At 34.8% G+C, this 19,366-nt stretch overlaps 2 protein-coding genes across 6 annotated transcripts; both read right to left on the reverse strand.

Annotated features, from left to right (window-relative positions):
* Positions 1 to 48: 48 nt before the first annotated feature.
* LOC115993826 lies at positions 49 to 10,297 on the reverse strand. Of its 2 annotated transcripts, XR_004093086.1 has the most exons (14): positions 9,811 to 10,297; positions 9,005 to 9,191; positions 8,769 to 8,841; positions 6,019 to 6,166; positions 5,707 to 5,816; positions 5,381 to 5,521; positions 5,166 to 5,307; positions 4,952 to 5,095; positions 3,321 to 3,481; positions 3,145 to 3,219; positions 2,845 to 2,983; positions 1,346 to 1,615; positions 341 to 665; positions 49 to 218 (listed from the first exon to the last, which is right to left on the reverse strand). XR_004093086.1 is itself a non-coding variant. In XM_031117804.1 (13 exons), the coding sequence occupies exons 1-13, from the start codon at positions 10,063 to 10,065 to the stop codon at positions 510 to 512; spliced, it is 2,001 nt and encodes a 666-aa protein (XP_030973664.1). In that variant the 5' UTR covers positions 10,066 to 10,297; the 3' UTR covers positions 330 to 509. The 2 variants fall into 2 exon arrangements, 1 of the variants encoding a protein (XP_030973664.1); XM_031117804.1 differs by lacking the exon at positions 49 to 218 and having other exon boundaries at positions 330 to 665.
* Positions 10,298 to 11,282: 985 nt separating this feature from the next.
* On the reverse strand, positions 11,283 to 16,583 carry LOC115993732 (peptidyl-prolyl cis-trans isomerase CYP21-4). Of its 4 annotated transcripts, none has more exons than XM_031117698.1 (10): positions 16,332 to 16,583; positions 16,198 to 16,244; positions 15,623 to 15,675; positions 15,303 to 15,507; positions 15,121 to 15,160; positions 14,940 to 14,996; positions 13,226 to 13,311; positions 12,059 to 12,196; positions 11,825 to 11,975; positions 11,283 to 11,708 (listed from the first exon to the last, which is right to left on the reverse strand). In XM_031117698.1, exons 4-10 carry the CDS (start codon positions 15,452 to 15,454, stop codon positions 11,622 to 11,624), a joined length of 711 nt encoding a protein of 236 aa, XP_030973558.1. In that variant the 5' UTR covers positions 15,455 to 15,507; positions 15,623 to 15,675; positions 16,198 to 16,244; positions 16,332 to 16,583; the 3' UTR covers positions 11,283 to 11,621. The 4 variants fall into 4 exon arrangements, with proteins under 4 accessions (XP_030973558.1, XP_030973557.1, XP_030973556.1 ...); XM_031117697.1 differs by having other exon boundaries at positions 15,623 to 15,699; XM_031117696.1 differs by lacking the exon at positions 16,198 to 16,244.
* Positions 16,584 to 19,366: the final 2,783 nt, after the last annotated feature.

Consider the following 19,366-nt stretch of genomic DNA (forward strand, 5'->3'; position numbering starts at 1 on the left):
GATGTACGAATTTTATTTATTTATTTTCTATTGAAACTGGGATATAAAATAGCATCTTGCACCGCATTTTTCGATGAAAATTGGTACTAGTTTTTTAATCAAGTAAAATTGACTTCAATTATCTACTTCACTTCCCGAATAGAATACTCAAACTATGGATTTAGGTTTTAGGCTTACGAGTATTTAAGGTTTCAAATTAAGTTTGCATAATTATTAACCTTGTTACACCATCGGGCCTAGTTGTCCAAGTGGTACCTGGTTCCTCAAGTAACCTCAAGCTTTGAGGGTTCGATCCCCCGAATAAACAATTACCCAGAAAAGAAAAAAAAAAAAAAAAAACCTTGTTACATATCTTACCTTGCTACAAATTTATGTTGCATCCCAACATGACACTTAAACGAGGCCAGCGTCTAACTTTATCGTCGTCGTGCTGAATGGAATTCCTGTTACACCTTTTTTTCAAGTGAAGGTGATTAGTCAAAAACAACTAAAATTTCGCATACATAACATTATTCAAACTTCAATGCACGAGTTATCTCCCATGACACATCATCATTTTCTTGGATAAGACCACCACTGACTCCATAACCCTGCTTCTTGCAATTAACTAATGCAACCATAAACCTCTCATTCTCTAGCGAAGAAGGATACATCACCTGTTCTTCCTGTTAAAAGAGCCATATTTAAAATTAAAAAAAATAATAATAATAATAAGAAAAAAAGAAAATAAAGGCAGTTTCTATTCTAGAAAATCAATTTCTTAAGATTAGAAAAAATTTCATCCAGCTTAAGAGGGTTCCTCATAATCAGACCGTTGCAAGGCTACAATATTTAAGCTTTGTATTTCACATCCATATTAAATATTAACAGTAGATACTTATGCTAATGCAAAATAAATTGAAAAGTCTATTCATACTTGGAATACCATAATCTAATAGAGACATAATTATTTATGAAGGTGCAATTCTTTCAAAGAAATTATATATAGAACTCCAAATAGTCTCTTTCCTAACCAAAAAAATTTCAGACATATCTGTCTCTCCCTGTCAGCATGACTCAAATCAACAAATTGGAATCTGCTACAAGAATCCGAAATTGACTTTGCTCCTTGTTTGTTGTGAATCAGTTATGAAACATGTATGCTTTTCAATACCCTCCTCTTAGATAGTGTATGTCTTCGGAAAACTCAAGAAGTAAAAAAAGCAAAAAGAAAATGTATATGATTTTATTTTTACTGCTTGTCAACGTTGATTTATCAAGTTTTAATTACTACATTCTTTTGGAAACAACTTGTCACTCTTAGTTACCAATTTGAGTTATTAAGGGTCATGATTTCAGTTATTACCTCAGGTAGTTCATAGAATTCGTCAGGTGATATTTGCAGCAACTCTGCAGCTGTTTGACCAGTACACCATGCAAAAACTTTCGCACTCTCATCTGCAAGAGTGATTTTCAGGTGGAAAGTGCGCGTAACTTCAGCATCACAATTGTGATGACAGAAGCTGCATACCATAACCCCACTTGGTGTCTTGTTAACAAAATGACCGCAGAGAGCATGTGAATATTTCGTATTAACGTGACAATTTGCAACTTGATCAAGCCACACTCGACATATCTGTTCAAATGTTTGGAACGAAATAAACAAAAAAATTAGTTGATAAAAGATCATGTTTTGAGGATAAATGCTTGAAAATGAAACTATATACAGTAATGAAGATGTACACAATGCTATACACCTATAAATGAAAGAGCCAAATCAAAATCATTGTTTTAATAATAAGTAACAAAAAAGGAGTGTAGTGGGAAGATCGAGTGCCTCTGTGGCATAAACCTACAGTAGTTTAACAAATTATTTTCTACTGTGTGTAGGCGAGTGATGTAGCTTTAGTAAGGATCCATAAACAATGGGCTCAAAAGCCAAAACTGCGTAGATGATCTGCATTTTCAACAAGTTGGCTCAAATCCAGAAGCATGGGCTCAAAATAGAAGGCCTTAAGGAATAAATAGGAGGGAAACAAAAGAATATATCAAAATTTGAAATTTCGTTATCCAACAATACTTACAGTACATACCACATACACGGATACATACATATACAGACTTCTGAAAGACTTGATCTTCAAATTACTAGAGATTCAATTTGAAGAAACTTAATCCTTTAGCCACTTGGACCCACTTTACCCATATGTAATTTGATTTATAAAAACACCACATATATAAACACAACATAAAGTTTGATCTCCACCATTCTTATCCAATTACTGCAGTAATTCCTATACTTTATTTTCAAAATCAAGCATGTAGATGAAACTCTATGCACTTAGGATCACCAACCCACTAAAAAGACTGATCCACTTCTATTTCTTTAGTAATTTCTAATAGACCTCTAACAGATATCAATCCTTTTTTGCAATCCATTCATCAGATTTTTGCACATACAAGTCACTAATCAGGCTTAGTTTGCACTTTGCAGAGTGCATGTTGGTCGCTGGATGTGTGTTAATAGACTCAGTGAGCTAATATAACTAAAATATTTAGTACAGGGCACACTCAGGCCTCTATCTCTTCTAAAGTTCTAATTAATATTATGAAGCACAAGGTCACGTCATAACGGCTAACCACTGTTCATGATTGACCAGGAGAGGTGAAAAACATAATATATTAACAGCATAACAAAGTCACTGCACACAATACAATAGACATGGAAAGTTTTTTTTTTAAGGAAACAGTAATACTTATTAGAACATACAAATACGAAAGTAATATATAGCGCTTTTTAAACAAACTTATAATATGTTAATTCATGAATTACTAACCAAACCAAAATTCACAAGAAGCCCATACCTGTGTACTGCTAGTCTGGCTGGATAGATCACAAAGGCTTGATAATTTATGAAGACAAGAAGAGTTTAGCAATGCGGGCAAGCAACTGAGATTGAAGAAAGAAGATCCAACATTATTCTCCAACCATAATGCTTCCAGGCTGTCAAGCAAATAAATCGACCACATGATTAGATGCTTTAATGAAACTCGTCAGAAATACAATAAATATCAAATCAAGCTAGAAAACCACAAGAATCTAGAAAATAACTACATATTGTGTTAACGGTAACTACAAATGATGATTGCCAAGGTTGGGCTCACCAATTTCGCTTCGACATAGAGCATGTCAAACCAGAAATATACACTGTGTGACCAAGGTTTACTCTTCCCAGTGACCTAAGAAAGACATGAATTGAGGGAAATAAACAATTGGAACATGTAAGATTTACAATCTGGTAAGAAACTGGATGTATGATGGTTTTACGAAATAGGATTACCAAGATTTTGCAAAATGTAGCTTTGCCCATATTACTCCAGTGGTATCTTCAATTCTAAGCGAGAAAATAGCTTCTTCAGCATGTTTTTCTTTAATAATATCTGTAACAACACCATATAGGCTGATTCCAGTCATCTTGTCACGAAGGTCTATAACAAACGACTGCAAAACTTTACACAAGTATAAAATGTTAATTATAAATTACAGAAAGATGGAAAGGAAAATACTAGCAGTCTAGCACAAGATTCAACCTTAAACTATACCACCAAGACGAAAGATAAAGGTAGCCGATTTAATGTACACTTATATGTTTGCTTAGAAAATAGATACAACTAGGATAAGATTCAGATGATTGCATAAGGGGCTTCCTTTTTATTTATCCCAATAGAATGCAACTTTGATGAACCTAAGATGCTCCAGTACTTAGATTGGCATGCTAAAGGCTTGCTGGAAAATAAGAAATGGAAGTAAATTCAAACAGATATTGACAATTATGAAGTCTACAGAAGAAGGAATGGAAAGACATTGAGCAGCCAGAAACATCTACATAGGGCTGACTCAAGGTATTGTGAGACCTAAGGCAACAACATTAAGTAAGGTCTATTTTTATACTTTGAATATTAATAAAATATTTATTTAACTTTTGGTTTTTTTTTTTTAATTTAAAATCTATTTTTTTAGAAAAAAATTACAAATTAAAACAAACCCATCACATTATTCAATGACTATACAACTAAAATAAACACTATTTATTGAATGAAGTAACCAAATAGTAAAAAATTATGAATGAAAATTTTAATAAATTTATATATTTGATATTTCTAAATAGAATTTCAGTATAAGTTTATTTACTAGTGTAAGATTAATGAGTTCTTTTAACATTTATGTGTGAGAGATTAAATGATTGACCCATCCAATGAAAATATTTATCTTTAACTAGTTTTTTTTTGATAAAAAACAACAATTTTTTTTTATTGGTGAATATTTAGGGCTTAATTAATACTTCTATTGGTACAAGAATATCTCTATTGGTAAAAATTTAGGGGCCTTTTTTCATTGGGGGCCTTAGGCGGTTGCCTATTTGGCTCACCCATTGAGCCGGCACTACATCTACAATTCTACACTATATATAATAATGAAAGCATTGCATTTAATTGTGAAGCTCCTGTTCCACCACCTCATCATCCTCTTTTTCTTCTATCAATTTTTGTTTTATTTTTTAACCAATATTAAATATAAAGAATGATTTAAAATATTAACTTTGCAAATCCAATCATTTACCTTTAGAAACTATTTGGTTACTAACTTTACAAATCCAACCATAAGCAACTTTAGCAATCCATTCATTTAATTTTACATAACTATTCCCCTTCCTTTATTTTTACTCTTCTTCTCCCCATTATTTCTTATCTAACTATTACCCTTCCTCCAACTCTTCCTCAACCTTTTTGGGTTTGTAGAGTAAGACTGGACAATTGTAGAAGAGCTAGAGCATAAGTCAATGTCCCAGTTCCATTTAAAGTTTAAAAATGCAACCATATTAAAGTTTTTGAAGATAAATAAGAGAAAACAGATGCGATTTAAAAAGCACCTAAAAGAGTAAGTTAGAAGAGTAATGGAAGGTGAACTCACTCGAAAAGGATAATCCCTGAAGTCAATGGAACCCAAAGAATCACATGGCAAGGAAACTTGAGAAACTTTAGGTTCCTGACTAGAATCTAATGTATTCAGCAGCCGAGGTCCTTGGTTCCGATTTTGTGTCAATGTTACACACACCTGAGTGACATGAAAATTAACTGAATATCCTAAATAATAACATCTTGTCACATTATTGTCGATGACTTACTTGTTCCTCATGTTGAATGAAAGGCACCAAATATAATTGTGTTGCACTGCCGTATTCAAGGCAAAACTCATCACTTGTTTCAATGGAACTCTCTATGGAACTTGCAATATATGGTCTATCCAATGCAAGCATGCTTCCAACACTGAAAAAAAAAATCAGTTATAAACATACTTTGGGAAAGGGCAATACCAACAAAATCCTGTGCAAGAGCTAACCTGCAAAGATTAGCAAGAATAACCTGCTCACCCCAGAGTAGAAAATTTAACTTGACACCATCGCTATCAACAAGAGTAATTTGTTTCCCCTGTAAGGTACTTAACCTTCCCTGAATTTCCAGTGACCCAATAGATTCAATCCTACAGATGAAAAAACCAAAGAAAGTAAGCAATTTCTAAACAGATAACTTACCTCATTATCAGAGAAGGATGTAAACACACAAAAGCATGATATAGACTTATCCTTGTTTTTGAAATTTTTCAATCATTGCAAAAGAAGACCCACTAAGAAGAAGAAAAAAATGCATGGAACAATTATATCTTACCTGGCATACAATGAAAAGGAAATCCCTTTGTTGACAGCATCAAGAGAAATGGAAGAGAAAGAATCTGAACAAAACTGAGCTCCTAGCAGCATTGCATCATCATCTTCCTCCTATATTAAAGATAATGAAAATGTAACAACCAGAAAGATCCCTGGACCATTTTCTAATTTTCCTTATATGAAACAAAGGCCAAAAGCTAGTACTTGTCTTCACAAGCTGGGCCTCCTTCAAAATTTTTGGACGTACTTTAATTTAGGAAAATTCAATGGAGCCAAAAGAGGAAATGATGGGTGAAATGAATTTGAAAGCAACCTCATCTAACAATATCACCAGATATTCTGTTGGCAAAAGTCGAGGACAACCAGATCCTTCAGTGGCAGTCCGAAGATAGCATCCTGTGAGGAAAATCTCCCTTCCTTTCTTCAGAATCCCATTCTGAGGATCCACCAAATCATAGTATCTGCTACAGGAAAAAAATCATGCTTTTAGTTGCATGGGAGCTTTTAATATTAACAACATAAATGGATGCAAACAAACATAAATGAAAGCGAAGGCAACGTAACAGTTGATAGTGCTAGAGAAAACTAGATCCATGCATATCATGACCTGCATAATAATGGTGAGAAATATGTTTCATCCAATTCATGAATATGTTAGAAATGCATGAGAAGGCTCTAAACACAAACAAACAAACAAAAACCTAATTTTAGAAGAGGCCAATCAGCACTTCCTCACTTCCTTAAGTGCCGATCAGCACTCCCTTGCTTAATTGATCTGACACTCAGGTGGCAGCTTCCTCGCTTCCATTCACATGATTCAACCTTGAGGGGGTAGCTTGGAGCTCAGTTGGACAAAATTTCAAGGGTTGCGCAAGATTGGGATATTTAGTTACTAGATAGATAAACTAGAGTTAGTTAGGGTTCAAGTACATTAATCACGTGTTAATTCTTGTAAACACATGCTGAATTAGTAAGACCAGATGGAGAATGAGAGCCAATAATATTGAGCCATATAGGCCAATTAGATTAGTTCTACTGTTGTATAAATAAGGGCTTGTAACTCCCATTTCTCTCATTGAATAAGGTATACTCTTTTGTGTTCTTAGACTTGAGAATAGTCTTGCTTGGAGGTAGTCTCTATTTGGGAGAGAAACACCTTGGAGAGACTCCAATTGAGTAGTTAATATAACATATAGCATACAAAACAGGCCTAAGCCCAATGGATATGAGCTCAGCTATGCTATATTAACCATTCACTCTTCTCATTAGTATCCAATTTGGAACTTCACAATTTAACCAATCACACTATTCACACATGAATATTCCAACAAGCTCCCTAGAAGAAGTCTTAATTGGAGAAGGTGACTCTCTTGAAGAAGTCACAACCTTTTCTATCACTCAAATCATTCATGCATTGAATCCATTAAATCCATCATCCATCAATCTCACATTTCCAATTCCAAAACTGTAATTGCATTTCCTTCCACTCTAGTGCAGTTTCCTTCAAGAACCATCACCAAACACTTCATCCACCCCCTGCCCAAAGCCATACCCGAATTCCCCTAGTCTTAAACATCTGAACGTAGCACTCAAACCATCATGTACTCACATCCATACTTCCACATTCACCCATACCCAAACCAAGGTCCAAGAAACCCTAAGTTCTCAACTTTCCTATTCAAGATTCTACTTGAATTTCCATACCAATCCACAACGGTACAATTGTGTTCTTATCAGAATATTCCATGAGTACTACCCCCAACTAATTTCAGCAGTAACTCATCAACTTTAAACTTCCATCACCAGAAGACTTCTCCCCTAGTCAATGCAAAATATAGTCTGGATTATCCCAGCAATAAATCTGAAATTCTTAGATTGAACCCAAGAGAAGATTCACTTGTTTTCTATTAGAGAAAGAAGTGGAACATGGGTCCGTTTGGTTGGAGGAGTGGAAAAGTGGGAAGAAAGAAAATGGTGGGACGATGAAAAAGTGGAAGGATAGAAAAGATTTTATTTTCTCTCCTATTTATTTGGTTAAGAATGAAAAAGTGAAGAAATGGAAAAAATGAGTTTGAATATATTTACTCATATACCCTTATTAAAGAATGATGCCCAATTAAAACAAAAAAGTGACAAATAACCACAAAAAAAGAGCAACCACCCAAATTCTAGAAAATCAAAAAAAAAAAAAAAAAAAAAAAAAAAAGGCAATAAGGCAATGTTACTGCCAGAGAGAAAATAAAAAATAAAGGCAACTTGAAGAAGCCTATGTGCACATGCATATGGGCATTTTTGTCAATCAAGAAAAAATTCATCCCTACTCAATTTTCTCTCCATTTTAGGGAGAAAACTTTTTGGTCGGCTCAAGGAGAAAACACCTAGGCCCCACCATTTATTTTCCTTCCTCCCCACCCAACCAAACACATTCCAAAAAAGTTCTTTCCCATTTTCACTTCAAAGTTTTTCATCCATCCTGTTTCACTTCCAAACAAGCACACCCATAATGATGAAAGTCTTTGAGCCATCATAAAGTACTTCTATCTTGTTAAAAATGTTGACCTAACCTTTCACCAGAAAGTTCCCTTCCAAATCTAACCAATTATGACTGGGAAATGCTTGATCAGTCCAAATGGGGAACTTGTAATATTTTTACACTGTGACTCCCTTCTTTTCCCTCCTTATCATTGCACCAAAAAACTCTAACGTACAGGGTGAATCTGGTGCATCTAGAGACTACCTAACATCAACTCCCCACTTAAAGGCTTGACATGCCAACGATTCAGCTGCATTACCACCAAATCCATGTGGAATCAGTAAGAAGGGAAAACCCAAATGAAAATGAATAGAAGAACATTGTTAGAGCAAAAGCTATCAACTGTGTGACCCAAAGTTCAGAGAGGACAGCAGAGTAAAGACAATCTCTGAACAACAGGAACTCAAAGTACTCCCATTACTACATTTCTGATAGAAAAGCAAATGGCCGAGAGATCACACATCCTCTTTTATTAGCAACAAAATAAGTGCATGAATAAAGGTAGATGCAATGGAATTCAGTAGTTTTACCTTCGGTGGAGATAAAGATCGATGGTATTGGAGCTCCAAAAATCCCCCAAAGTAAGCATGTAGATATTTGTACCTGAAATAAATCATACAACAACAAAAACAATAGCTAATTAGGAAAAAAAATCAGAAATCAAGTTTCATGACAACATTCCCAAGAAGAATAATTGATTAGCTGCTTTAAGGAAAAGAAAAAAGACAATAATATATAATCATATAAACTTCTAAATATAAAGTACCTGGGAGAGAGAAGGCATCGACGATCACAACTTCCAATACACCACCTAAGGATAGAAAATTTCTCTCATATATAGAGTCAATTGTAACGGTGTTTGGAAGCTTTGTTCTCCTATGTTTCTTTTTCAATTGATTTATACATTCCAGCCTTTTCCTCGGAGCCCTGGCCCTGTGTTGCTCATTCCATGCCTTCAAAAAGACAAAAGCTAAAAAATAAAATAAATAAAAATAAAAACACCAAAAATGACGTTGGACATTTTTACAGTGAAGATCTAGATGTATAAATTGTTACATAATTCAAAATCAATTATAATTTCTTATTTAGTAAAATGAGATTTTAAATGACAGTTTCTTTTCCTGCATTTTCTTAGCAACCAAACGGAGGATAAAATTAATTAATATTTCAACTTAGGAGGTACCTACAAAGATCAAAGTGAATATTATTTTATTCAATGGAAATAGCTCCATTTTCCATCTAAAGCTGTATCACGTCGTTTAAAATCAATTAAAACTATTAATTTACTGAAATGAGATCTTAAAACTTAAATGAAAGTTTCTTTTCCTAATTTTTCTTAGCAACCAAACGGAGCGCATAAAAAATAAATTAAAGCTAGTAACACTTTTTTGTTTAGTGTGAGCTTGGCTCAGTTCATTTTTTAGGTTAATTTTGCTAGGTACAGGCACAGCACAATCAAAATGAACACACCAAAAGTACAAACACACTCGTAGTGAAATGAGATCTTAAATGACAGTTTATTTTCCCGCACATTTTCTTAGCAACCAAACGGAGCGCAAAAAGAAGACTAACCTGAGAGAGATCAGAGAGTAGAATCGCGGTGGTGACGCCACTGGAATAGGCAACGCAAGTCTTGAGGATCCGAGACGCGATCCAGCTCCAACCAGGCCCTGAGGTCTCGGATCCGTTTCCATTCGGATCTCGATCTCGATCTTCTTCTTCGGATTCAAGCGAGAGCACAGACCTCGCGTAATCGACGAACGCAAGGAAACGATCTTCCTCTTCTTGTGGTTGATCTAATTCCATAGCTGAGGCTGAGCCATTCATTTTCTCTCTCTTCGTATTCAAAAACCCTAGCAGACTCGGTGTATTTAGTATTAGAAGCGGGTTTTTGTATTTATAATGGGGAGGGAAATATACAAATTTGAGGTTTTGGCGCGCTTTTTAAACAGGGAATCTCTGTTGTTTTATATCTAGAGATTCTAGACCTTGGTTTTGTTTCTTCAACTATCCTCTCAAAGACTCAACCCAAATCAAAATCCAAGTTGGGCCAAGGTTTTCTTTTTTCTTTTTTCTTTTTTTTAAATCCAACTTATAAAAATTGATATTTTAATGAAATATATTGTAAAATAGATAATGTGAAGTGTTTTGAAAATGAGTGTGTAAAATAAGAAAAAGTAGATTATTATGCTAAAATAAATAGGAATTTTTGCACAAACTAATGCTTAATTATGTCAAATTTCATACTTCAGCTTTTTACCATGTCAAATTTCCTCCTTCAACTCACGTAATTGATTGTATCAATTCCATTCCTTCTAACTTTCAAATTTTAATTGATTTCATCTTTTAACTTTTAAAATCAAGTCAATTCTACTAATTTGGTCCTATAAATTTGTTACAGATTAAATTTTATTTGTGTCAATTCATCCTTTAAGTTTCAAATCAAAGGTCCTTGTACCAATTTCATATCTCAACTTTTAAAATAAAGTCAAATTCGTCCATAACTTTCAAAAATTAATACAATTCTATCTTTAGAAATTGTCATGATTAAGGATAAATTTAACTTGATTTAAAAGTATAATAATGAAATTGGAACAAAACTAATTCAATTAAATGTATGGGAACTTTTTCTTTTTTTTTTTTTTTTTTTTTCTTTTTTTTTTTTTTTTTTTTGAGAAACTAAATGTATGGGAACTTGATTTTAGAATTTGCATAACGAAATTGGAACAAAATTAATACATGGACGAAATAAAAACTTAATACTAGTGGGAACTTGATTCATGCTTTTGATTTTCATAATAAGTACTGATAATAAATCAACATAGTGGCTGAAATTATGGCCTCTTCTCGATGGCCTTTTAATAACTAGTTATAAATCTGGTAATTAAGAATTTAGAAGTTGAGTTGATTGTAAAAAAATTGTGGTCAGCATAATTAGAATTGCCAATTCGACTAACAATTTGATGAGTAATATGGTTTGTGATTGACTGTGTGTGTTGTTTTAGTCTAAAAATAGAATGCGGTTTCATGGCACTTAAATGACATAAACGACATACAATTTTCTACTGTTTCAACCACATTAAAAGGCAAAGAATTTTCTATCAAGCATATGAAATTTAACCAAATACTGTTACTTCACGAACTCCTATCAACCTTTATGTTACATATACCCCAATAAAAAAAATTGCCGCTGCTTCCAAAGAGAGAAAAAACAATACTCAATGTACAAAAAAAGCATAAAGAAACTAGCAGCATGGGGATTATGAAAAAATTGAATGAAAAATTATGCAAAATAGCAAACTTTGCGACAAATATCAGCAAGCAAATTAGTCAAGAGAGAACCACGCCATTTAGAAGTACTTAACATTAGATTGACTTAGCACTCAAATTTCACGTTTCAGAGCAACATTGATGATTCCTACAGAAGATTTAGGCCGGTAGTGTTCATCAGTATCCACCTCTTCAATTTCCTGAATGACACATTGCAGCACAGAAGTCCAAAATTTATAAATATATTTAAAAAAAAAAAAGGTTCAAGTCCAGGCAATCAGACATCAGCTTAGTCATGAACCACAAATATGGTTACCTGCACCACATCTTCTCCCTTGATGACCCGTCCAAACACTGTAAGTTTATCATTCATATCTGGTATTGGTGCAGTTGTAATGAAAAGATCAAATCCTTTGCTATCTAGCCTAGTTTTTGAAGTTCCCAGCATAAATGCCTCATGTTTTGGACTGTGTGCAAAAAAAGTAAGAATCACATTTTTAGTAAAAGAAAGACCAGTTACCACCAGTATTAGACAAGATTGAAAGAGAACCTTGTGCCGAGTTGAAGATGGAGCTTTGCATGTGATATCAACTCTTCAGCAGCCCCAAGCCCCTGGTATTCGCCTCCTTGAATCACATAGTTTTTGATCACATGATTAAAAGGCATCCCTTTGAAGTACCCTTTTTGGCTGCAAAATCAGTTAGGTGTTCAAGAATAAAGTTAAAGATAACAGATATTATAAGATGAACTGCAATCAAAGAGGGTCATTTATCCTGTAAATGCAAACGCGAAGACAATATCATGCAACTATCAAGCAATATTATTTTATCAACACATAAATAACACCTAGAGGAATGACAATGAGAGATAAATGAAAATCAATCAGAAAATGAGAAAACAGCTAAATAAGTAACTCATAACTCATAAAACTAATTCTTCCTAGAATGATCAAGGCAATGAAGAACTGGTGCAGATTTAGCCCCCACCACCACCCCACCCCACCCCAACCAAAATAAAATCACCCAACACACCTGCCCCTTCTCATTCTATGGGGAGAAACAAACAAAAAAAAAAAAAAAAATGAGGGAAGAGATCTATTCAACTAAAATATAGGAATTTACGATTGTCAATCATTAATCAGAGCATTCAAAAGAGGTCGGGTCTTGGGGCTAGATGCGATGGCAAGTGCCTTCCACCAAAAGCAACAGGTCCCTAGTTCGAGTTTGGGAATAGGCCCTCCGAAAAAATATTAGGGGTAAGGCTACCTACCAACCACTTCTCCCAACCCTAGTGAAAGTGGGAGTTTTGTGCACTAGGTACATCCTTTTTAATTAGAGCATTCAATCACACAAGGATCTTAACAAAGCTTTCATCTTCCTTTTGGAAATTTTAGATCTTTTAAATCTCATACTGTAATTACTTAGAAGTGGTTCAATCCACGTATTGTTTATTTGAACTATCTCCCCCTTTGAATTAAATTATTTTTCCTTAATAAAAAAATCATATATTAGAGTTTTCTTTCAAATAGATTTCTTTTTTGGTACCCAGAAAAAAAAAATAATAAAAAAGTATTCAACCATGTGTAATGTGGAAGCACAATCACTAAGACACTAGCCCATTTTCTCTATTCTTGCTAATTAACAATATTAGCTTCATCAACCACCAATCATCAGCATCAAATGATGCAGCAGGCAGAATATAGAAAGTCAATGCTCACCATAAGTCAAGGAATCTGTCAACAATCTCAGGGGAGCTTTCCTTGTAAAGTTCTATCGTAATATAACCTTTTGATGTATTCAAAATCTACACAAAAAGAAAAAAGCAGCTTAAAATAAGATTAAGAACTAACAATCAGCATGTGTGACGTACCTTATTACCAGACAAAATAATTAAAAGAAGAAGAAGAAGAAGAAGAGAAATGGAGTAAATTATTCTAAGATTACTTATTGAAAATCATTCATTACTAACTTTCTGCATCACCAAAGCCAACATTACAAATAAGAACTAAGCATGCAAAAAGCAATCATCAAACCCTTGCTTAAATTCACTGCTAGAACTGTTCCTTATCAAAGATAAACATCTAAAAGATTCATTTCTTATTATATCAGGTGGCTTATTTGCTTTGTGTTTATAAAAGGAAAAGATAAATTCCATCATACACAATGTACAATTCTCACCTCACTCACTCTTTTTTTCTTTTTTCTTTTTTTTTTATAAAATAATTCAATAGTTACAATAGGGGGAGGGGCAATTTGGACCCTGAATGTCTCCATTAGAAACACCAAGAGGTGCCAACCAATTGAGCTACAAGGCTCTTGGCACCTCACTCATTCTAGTCATTACAATTGAATAATCAAAACCATTTCTTTAACTGAACTGCCACTAGGCTTACAGCCAACTTACATCAACTAACATTCCCCCCTCCCCCTTAGAGGAGTGCATCCAACCCACCAACCCAACGAAACCAACCCAGCCTAATGCCTCGAGTTAGTTTTTATGAGTTGGTGAGTTGGGTTGCAAATGAGTTTGCGATTCCAAAAGAGTTTCATGAGGTGGAATACAAGGTTTATCCATTTTCAATGCTCCCAAAGACGATTCCTCAAGTGTTATGTGCTAGAGTTTTTATCCTTCAAAGCTTTAAAACTCGAGATCAAGTTTTCTCCAACAAGGGGAGTATAATGCAGGAGCAAAACCAAATTTATTTGAGAATTTATATTTTCATATTTTGTATTTATCTCATAGGAAGTTGGATAATTGTAGACTTTTATTCAGATAGGGATTAGATTTGAGATTAGATACGGATTAGTATTCGAGTTCAGTTCAGATTGTTTTCATTAGTTGTTATCTTTTATCTTTATTTCTTGAAGCTCTAGTTGTATATAAGAGTGTGGTTTATTTGTATTTTCGAAAATAGACGATTGATTAATTGATGATAATCAGATTGGAGATTTTCCAATAGTTGGGTGCTAATTCCTGACACCTTAAGTGCTGATGCCTAAGTTTTTCTTTGTGCTATTTCCAAGCGACTCAAGTGCTGATTCTTAAGTTTATCTTTACTTTTCTTGTTACTTTTATTTTGTCCTGCATCAAATAGTTTATTTTAAAAATTAATTAAATTTTAATGAAGTCAATTTTTTTTACAAGGCATGAAACATGCAAGCACAACCCACCGACCTAACCAAACCCATGTGGGTTTGGTTGAGTTGGTTTTTAAGCATGTAATGGGTTTTTCAACCCAACAAGCTTGGATAAGGTTGGAAAAAGAAAAACCCTCCAATCAAAGCAATGCACCCCCCCCCCCCCTTTTTCTTTTGGTAGATAATAACACAATACTTGAAATCTATCAATGGTGACAAGCACATTCACAAAAGACTATTAAACATGGAAGTAGGTTATAATGGTTCTTGCAACTAATGTCCCAAGCAACTTACAGCATAACCAGGAAGATCATACTTCTTCAAATCTACAAACGTGCGAACGTCAGTGCCCTAGACCACAGAAATTAATAAGTTAGCAACTTATCCATTTACTAAGAACCGAAAGAGAGGAATTCCTGACTTTCACATGATAGAAGAGAGAGAGAGTGCCCATGTTTCCATTTCTAATAAATACCTCAAAAGTTGACTTCCCATCCTCTGTTTGGTCCATTGACCTACACCGAATTAGCACCAACTCATCAAATGATAGAATAAGTCATTGGCATAATTGAAAGACACAGACAAATCCATATGAAACTAGAGATGACATATCATCAAAAAACCAAATGTATAAATAACCAAGGAAGAAAGACAAACCTTTTATACCAGTGCCGATAAGTTGCCATTATGGACAATACAATCAAGGCAACAACTAAGTTGCATAATACTATTGTGCTGGCACCGATACGAGTAGGACCCTTCTTCTTTTTGCTTTGGAGTAGTAGAGCCTGAGGTTTTATCCTAGCCATTAGGTGTGACTTCAACTATAGTTTTTGCAGACACTCTTTTCAAAAACAACTGCCTGCAAATTATGAAATCATGCTCAACACTCATGCAAAGCATATTTATCAAGATAAAAATAAGCACTAAAACTTAATTTAGATCAAAAAAAAAAAAAAAAAAAAAAAAAAACCCACCTGGATTTCACTGATTATAAAGATTCAATTATTGCATAGCCTTGTTTCATCACCTGAACAGGCAAAGAGGTTAACAGCTGAAAAAGGATACCAAAAAAGAAATGAGTTATAGGATGACAGAAAAAATGAATAGCACATCGAGAATTCTATAATCTTTACATAAATACTTCAAATTTGGACCTTCAAAAGTTTAGTTCAATGTTAAGTGAAACTTAAAAACCAAACGTGAACTTTAAGTACCATATTTTCTAAAAAATTATATACAGCAACAACAGAAAATTAGTCCCAAAACTATAGGGTTGCTATGATCCTTGATAGACTAAAACCTTGAAATCTATCCAAAAAAAAAAAAAAAACTTCATGATTCATTTTAAAATAAAGATTTTCACAAGCTCCATCAGCAAGTTTTCATAATCAAATTTTAGTACTTTCTTGAGTGGGTACTTAATATAAATCCAATTGAATTAGGCAGCAAAAATTCAAAGGCATAATTTTCTACAATTTCACATGGTCCCCTACGCAAAGTGCACCAAGCAATAATTATAGAAAGAAAAATAAGCGAATCTAATACAAACCCATTTCACCAAAATCGAATACAAACCAACCCATCAAATTCAGGCTTCTAAAAAACCAAAAAAAAAAAAAAAAAGGTTAATTCATAGAAAACTCCATGGATCTGTGACCAATTCAAACACAAGAAAGTATGTACCTTAAATCTTTTCTTTGACTCAATCGGCGAAGATAATAATAGGAGTAATAATGTTTCTATGTTGGGAAGGAATATAAAACTCAAACAACTGTCGGAATAAGATCAGGTACTGATTTTTGAACTTTCTCGTTTGGTAGTTTGGTACTTCTTGGACTCGTCGTTTCAAAAGAGTAGGTCCCACATAAGACTTTTTTGGCGTATGGACGGTTGTGATCTTGTCTGAGATTAGAATCGTACGATGGGGAGTGTTCAAAAACAAAAACGTAATGTTTTAAAACTGGATAGTGTATGCACACCCGCTTTGTTGATGGTCGACTTTATAACTCAACCTTCCGTCTCAATAAAAGCATTAGTAACGCTACCCCCATTTTTTTACAATATTTATTTATTAGGTCAATACTTTCGAGTTTCTCCAAAAAAATAAAAAAAATAAATAAATAAATAAGGTCAATACTTCCGACTTTACAACTTATTCAATCGTAGCAACAAAACCCTAGAACCTTCTCGGATCATCATCCTGTCTTGATAGAATTATGGAAACCAAATACTAATGGTTTGGAGCGGCCTTTCCGCTTCCAGACTATGTGGTTACATCATCCGGATTTCTTTAGGATCGTTAGAGAAGCCTGGCCGGAAGGTGCTAATTTAGAAGTGGCCACTACTGATTTTATTAGGAAGGCGAAGAAATGGAATTTTGAGGTGTTTGGTAATATTTTTGCGAAGAAAAAAAGAGTGCTAGCCAGGTTGAATGGCACACAAAAGGCTTTGGCAAATAATCCTTCTGAATCTCTTTTGAGACTAGAAGACCAACTTATTGAAGAGTACTCCTCGATTTTGCTTCAAGAAGAGGAGTTTTGGGCCCTTAAGTCTAGGATTAATGCTGTTGCATTTGGAGACCGGAACACATCTTATTTTCATATGAATACGGTAGTGAGGAGGCATAGGAATAAAATTAGGTGTTTGAAGGATGGTATGGGAGAATGGATAGTTGAGGAAAAGGCGGTGAAGGAACATGTTTTAAAGGGGTTTATGAAGCTTTATGCCACGGGTTTGGAGTTGTCCTATAGAAGCTCTGTTGTTTCTGAGTTCTCTGGTAGTTTTCTTTCTGAAGCAGATAGGAGTTGGATGGGAAGGGAAGTGGTGGACGAAGATGTGAGGAGTTGTTTGTGGGCTTTGAAGCCGTTTAAAGCACCAGGGCCGGATGGGATCCATGCTGGCTTTTATCAGCATTTTTGGCATGAGGTGGGGCATTCAGTTTGTGAGGAGGTGAAAAAGATTTTCAGGGATGGTAAAGTTCCAGACCAGCTTAATGAGACTCTTGTGACATTAATTCCGAAATGTAAATGTCCTGAGTCCCTGAATAATTATAGACCGATTAGCCTTTGCAACTCGGTTTATAAAATTGTTTCTAAGATTCTAGTGGAGAGGATAAAACTGTTTCTTAGTAAGCTCGTTTCCCCTATCCAAACAGCTTTTGTGCAAGGAAGGAAAGGAGTAGATAACATTTTAGTCGCTCAAGAGTTATTCTATGCTTTGGATAATAAAAAAGGCAAGGAGGGGTATATGGCCATTAAAGTTGATTTGGAGAAAGCATATGATAGAATGGAGTGGTGTTTTATACATAAAGCTCTACATGCTTTCCACTTCCCTCAAAATTTGATTAAGGTGATAATGAGTTGTGTCACTTCCACTAAGGTGTCTATTTTGTTTAATGGAGGAAAGTTGGAAGCCTTTAATCCTTCAAGAGGGCTTCAACAAGGAGATCCTTTATCGCCGTATCTCTTTATTTTGTGTATGGAGTACTTAGGCCACTTAATTGAGAAGAAATGTATGGAGGGAGTGTGGAAGCCTTTGAAAGCCTCGAGAGAAAATATTGGTATCTCCCACCTCTTTTTTGCGGATGATTTACTTCTTTTCGCTAAAGTAGATGAGGATGGTTGTGAAGCTATATCGGAAGTATTGGATGAATTTTGCGAGGAGTCGGGTCAAAAAGTTAGTATGGAGAAGTCAAGAATCTATTTTTCCCCTAATGTGCAAGCTGAAATTAAGAGCAGAGTCTGCTCAAGGTTGGGTATTCAAGCCACGGTGAATATTGGGAATTATCTTGGATTCCCAATCAAACATAAAGGGGTTCCAAGGAATAGAATGAACTTTATAGTTGAGAGAGTTATGAGCAAGCTGGCTGGTTGGAAGACTAGATTCTTTTCCTTTGCAGGCAGATCAGTGTTAGTGAAATCAGCCATGTCTACTATTCCGAATTATGTTATGCAGGCCACTGCCCTGCCTGCTCACCTTTTTGACAAGTTGGATAAAATTAATAGGGACTTCTTATGGGGTTTAACGAGTGAAAAGAGCAGACTTCATTTGGTAGGGTGGAGTAAGATAATTAGGCCAAAGGAAGAGGGAGGACTTGGAATCCAAGCTGCGAAATTCAAGAACTTGGCTTTATTAGCAAAGCTAAATTGGAGGCTGAATCAGGAAAAGATAGTCTATGGGCAAAGGTTATTTTGAAGAAGTATTGTTCAACGGATAGGAGGAGAGCTAGAGATCCGGATAAGTTGCCTTGTTCTCCAAATTGGAGAGCAATTAAAGCTAGATTTCAGACCTTCGCGGAGGGTATTTGTTGGGGGGTGGGGAATGGAGAAAGAATTAAGATTTGGGAGGATAGTTGGATAAGGGGATGCTCATTGAGAGAAATGATAGAAGGGTCGTTGACTTCAAGAGAGATGGAGATGAAGTTGTCTGAGCTTTTTTGGATTCAGAGCAGGGGTGAAAGTGGGATGCTATATCCTTTGAGTTGCTGGTTTTTATTAAAGAAAGGATTATAGCTATTCCAAGGCAACTGGTTGGAAGAGGAGAAGATGTGATCATGTGGAAGCATACTAAGGATGGAGAGTTTTCTACTAATTCTGCCTATGCTTGGCTGAATGGTTCTCAACAAGAGGAGACTAATTTCCAAGGGAAGTGGATATGGAAGATTGATATGTTGCCAAGGATTATTAATTTTCTTTGGCTGTGTATGCATGAAAGTCTTC

This window comes from Quercus lobata, chromosome 6 (genome assembly GCF_001633185.2).
Source record: "Quercus lobata isolate SW786 chromosome 6, ValleyOak3.0 Primary Assembly, whole genome shotgun sequence".
Classification (NCBI taxonomy): Eukaryota; Viridiplantae; Streptophyta; class Magnoliopsida; order Fagales; family Fagaceae; genus Quercus; species Quercus lobata.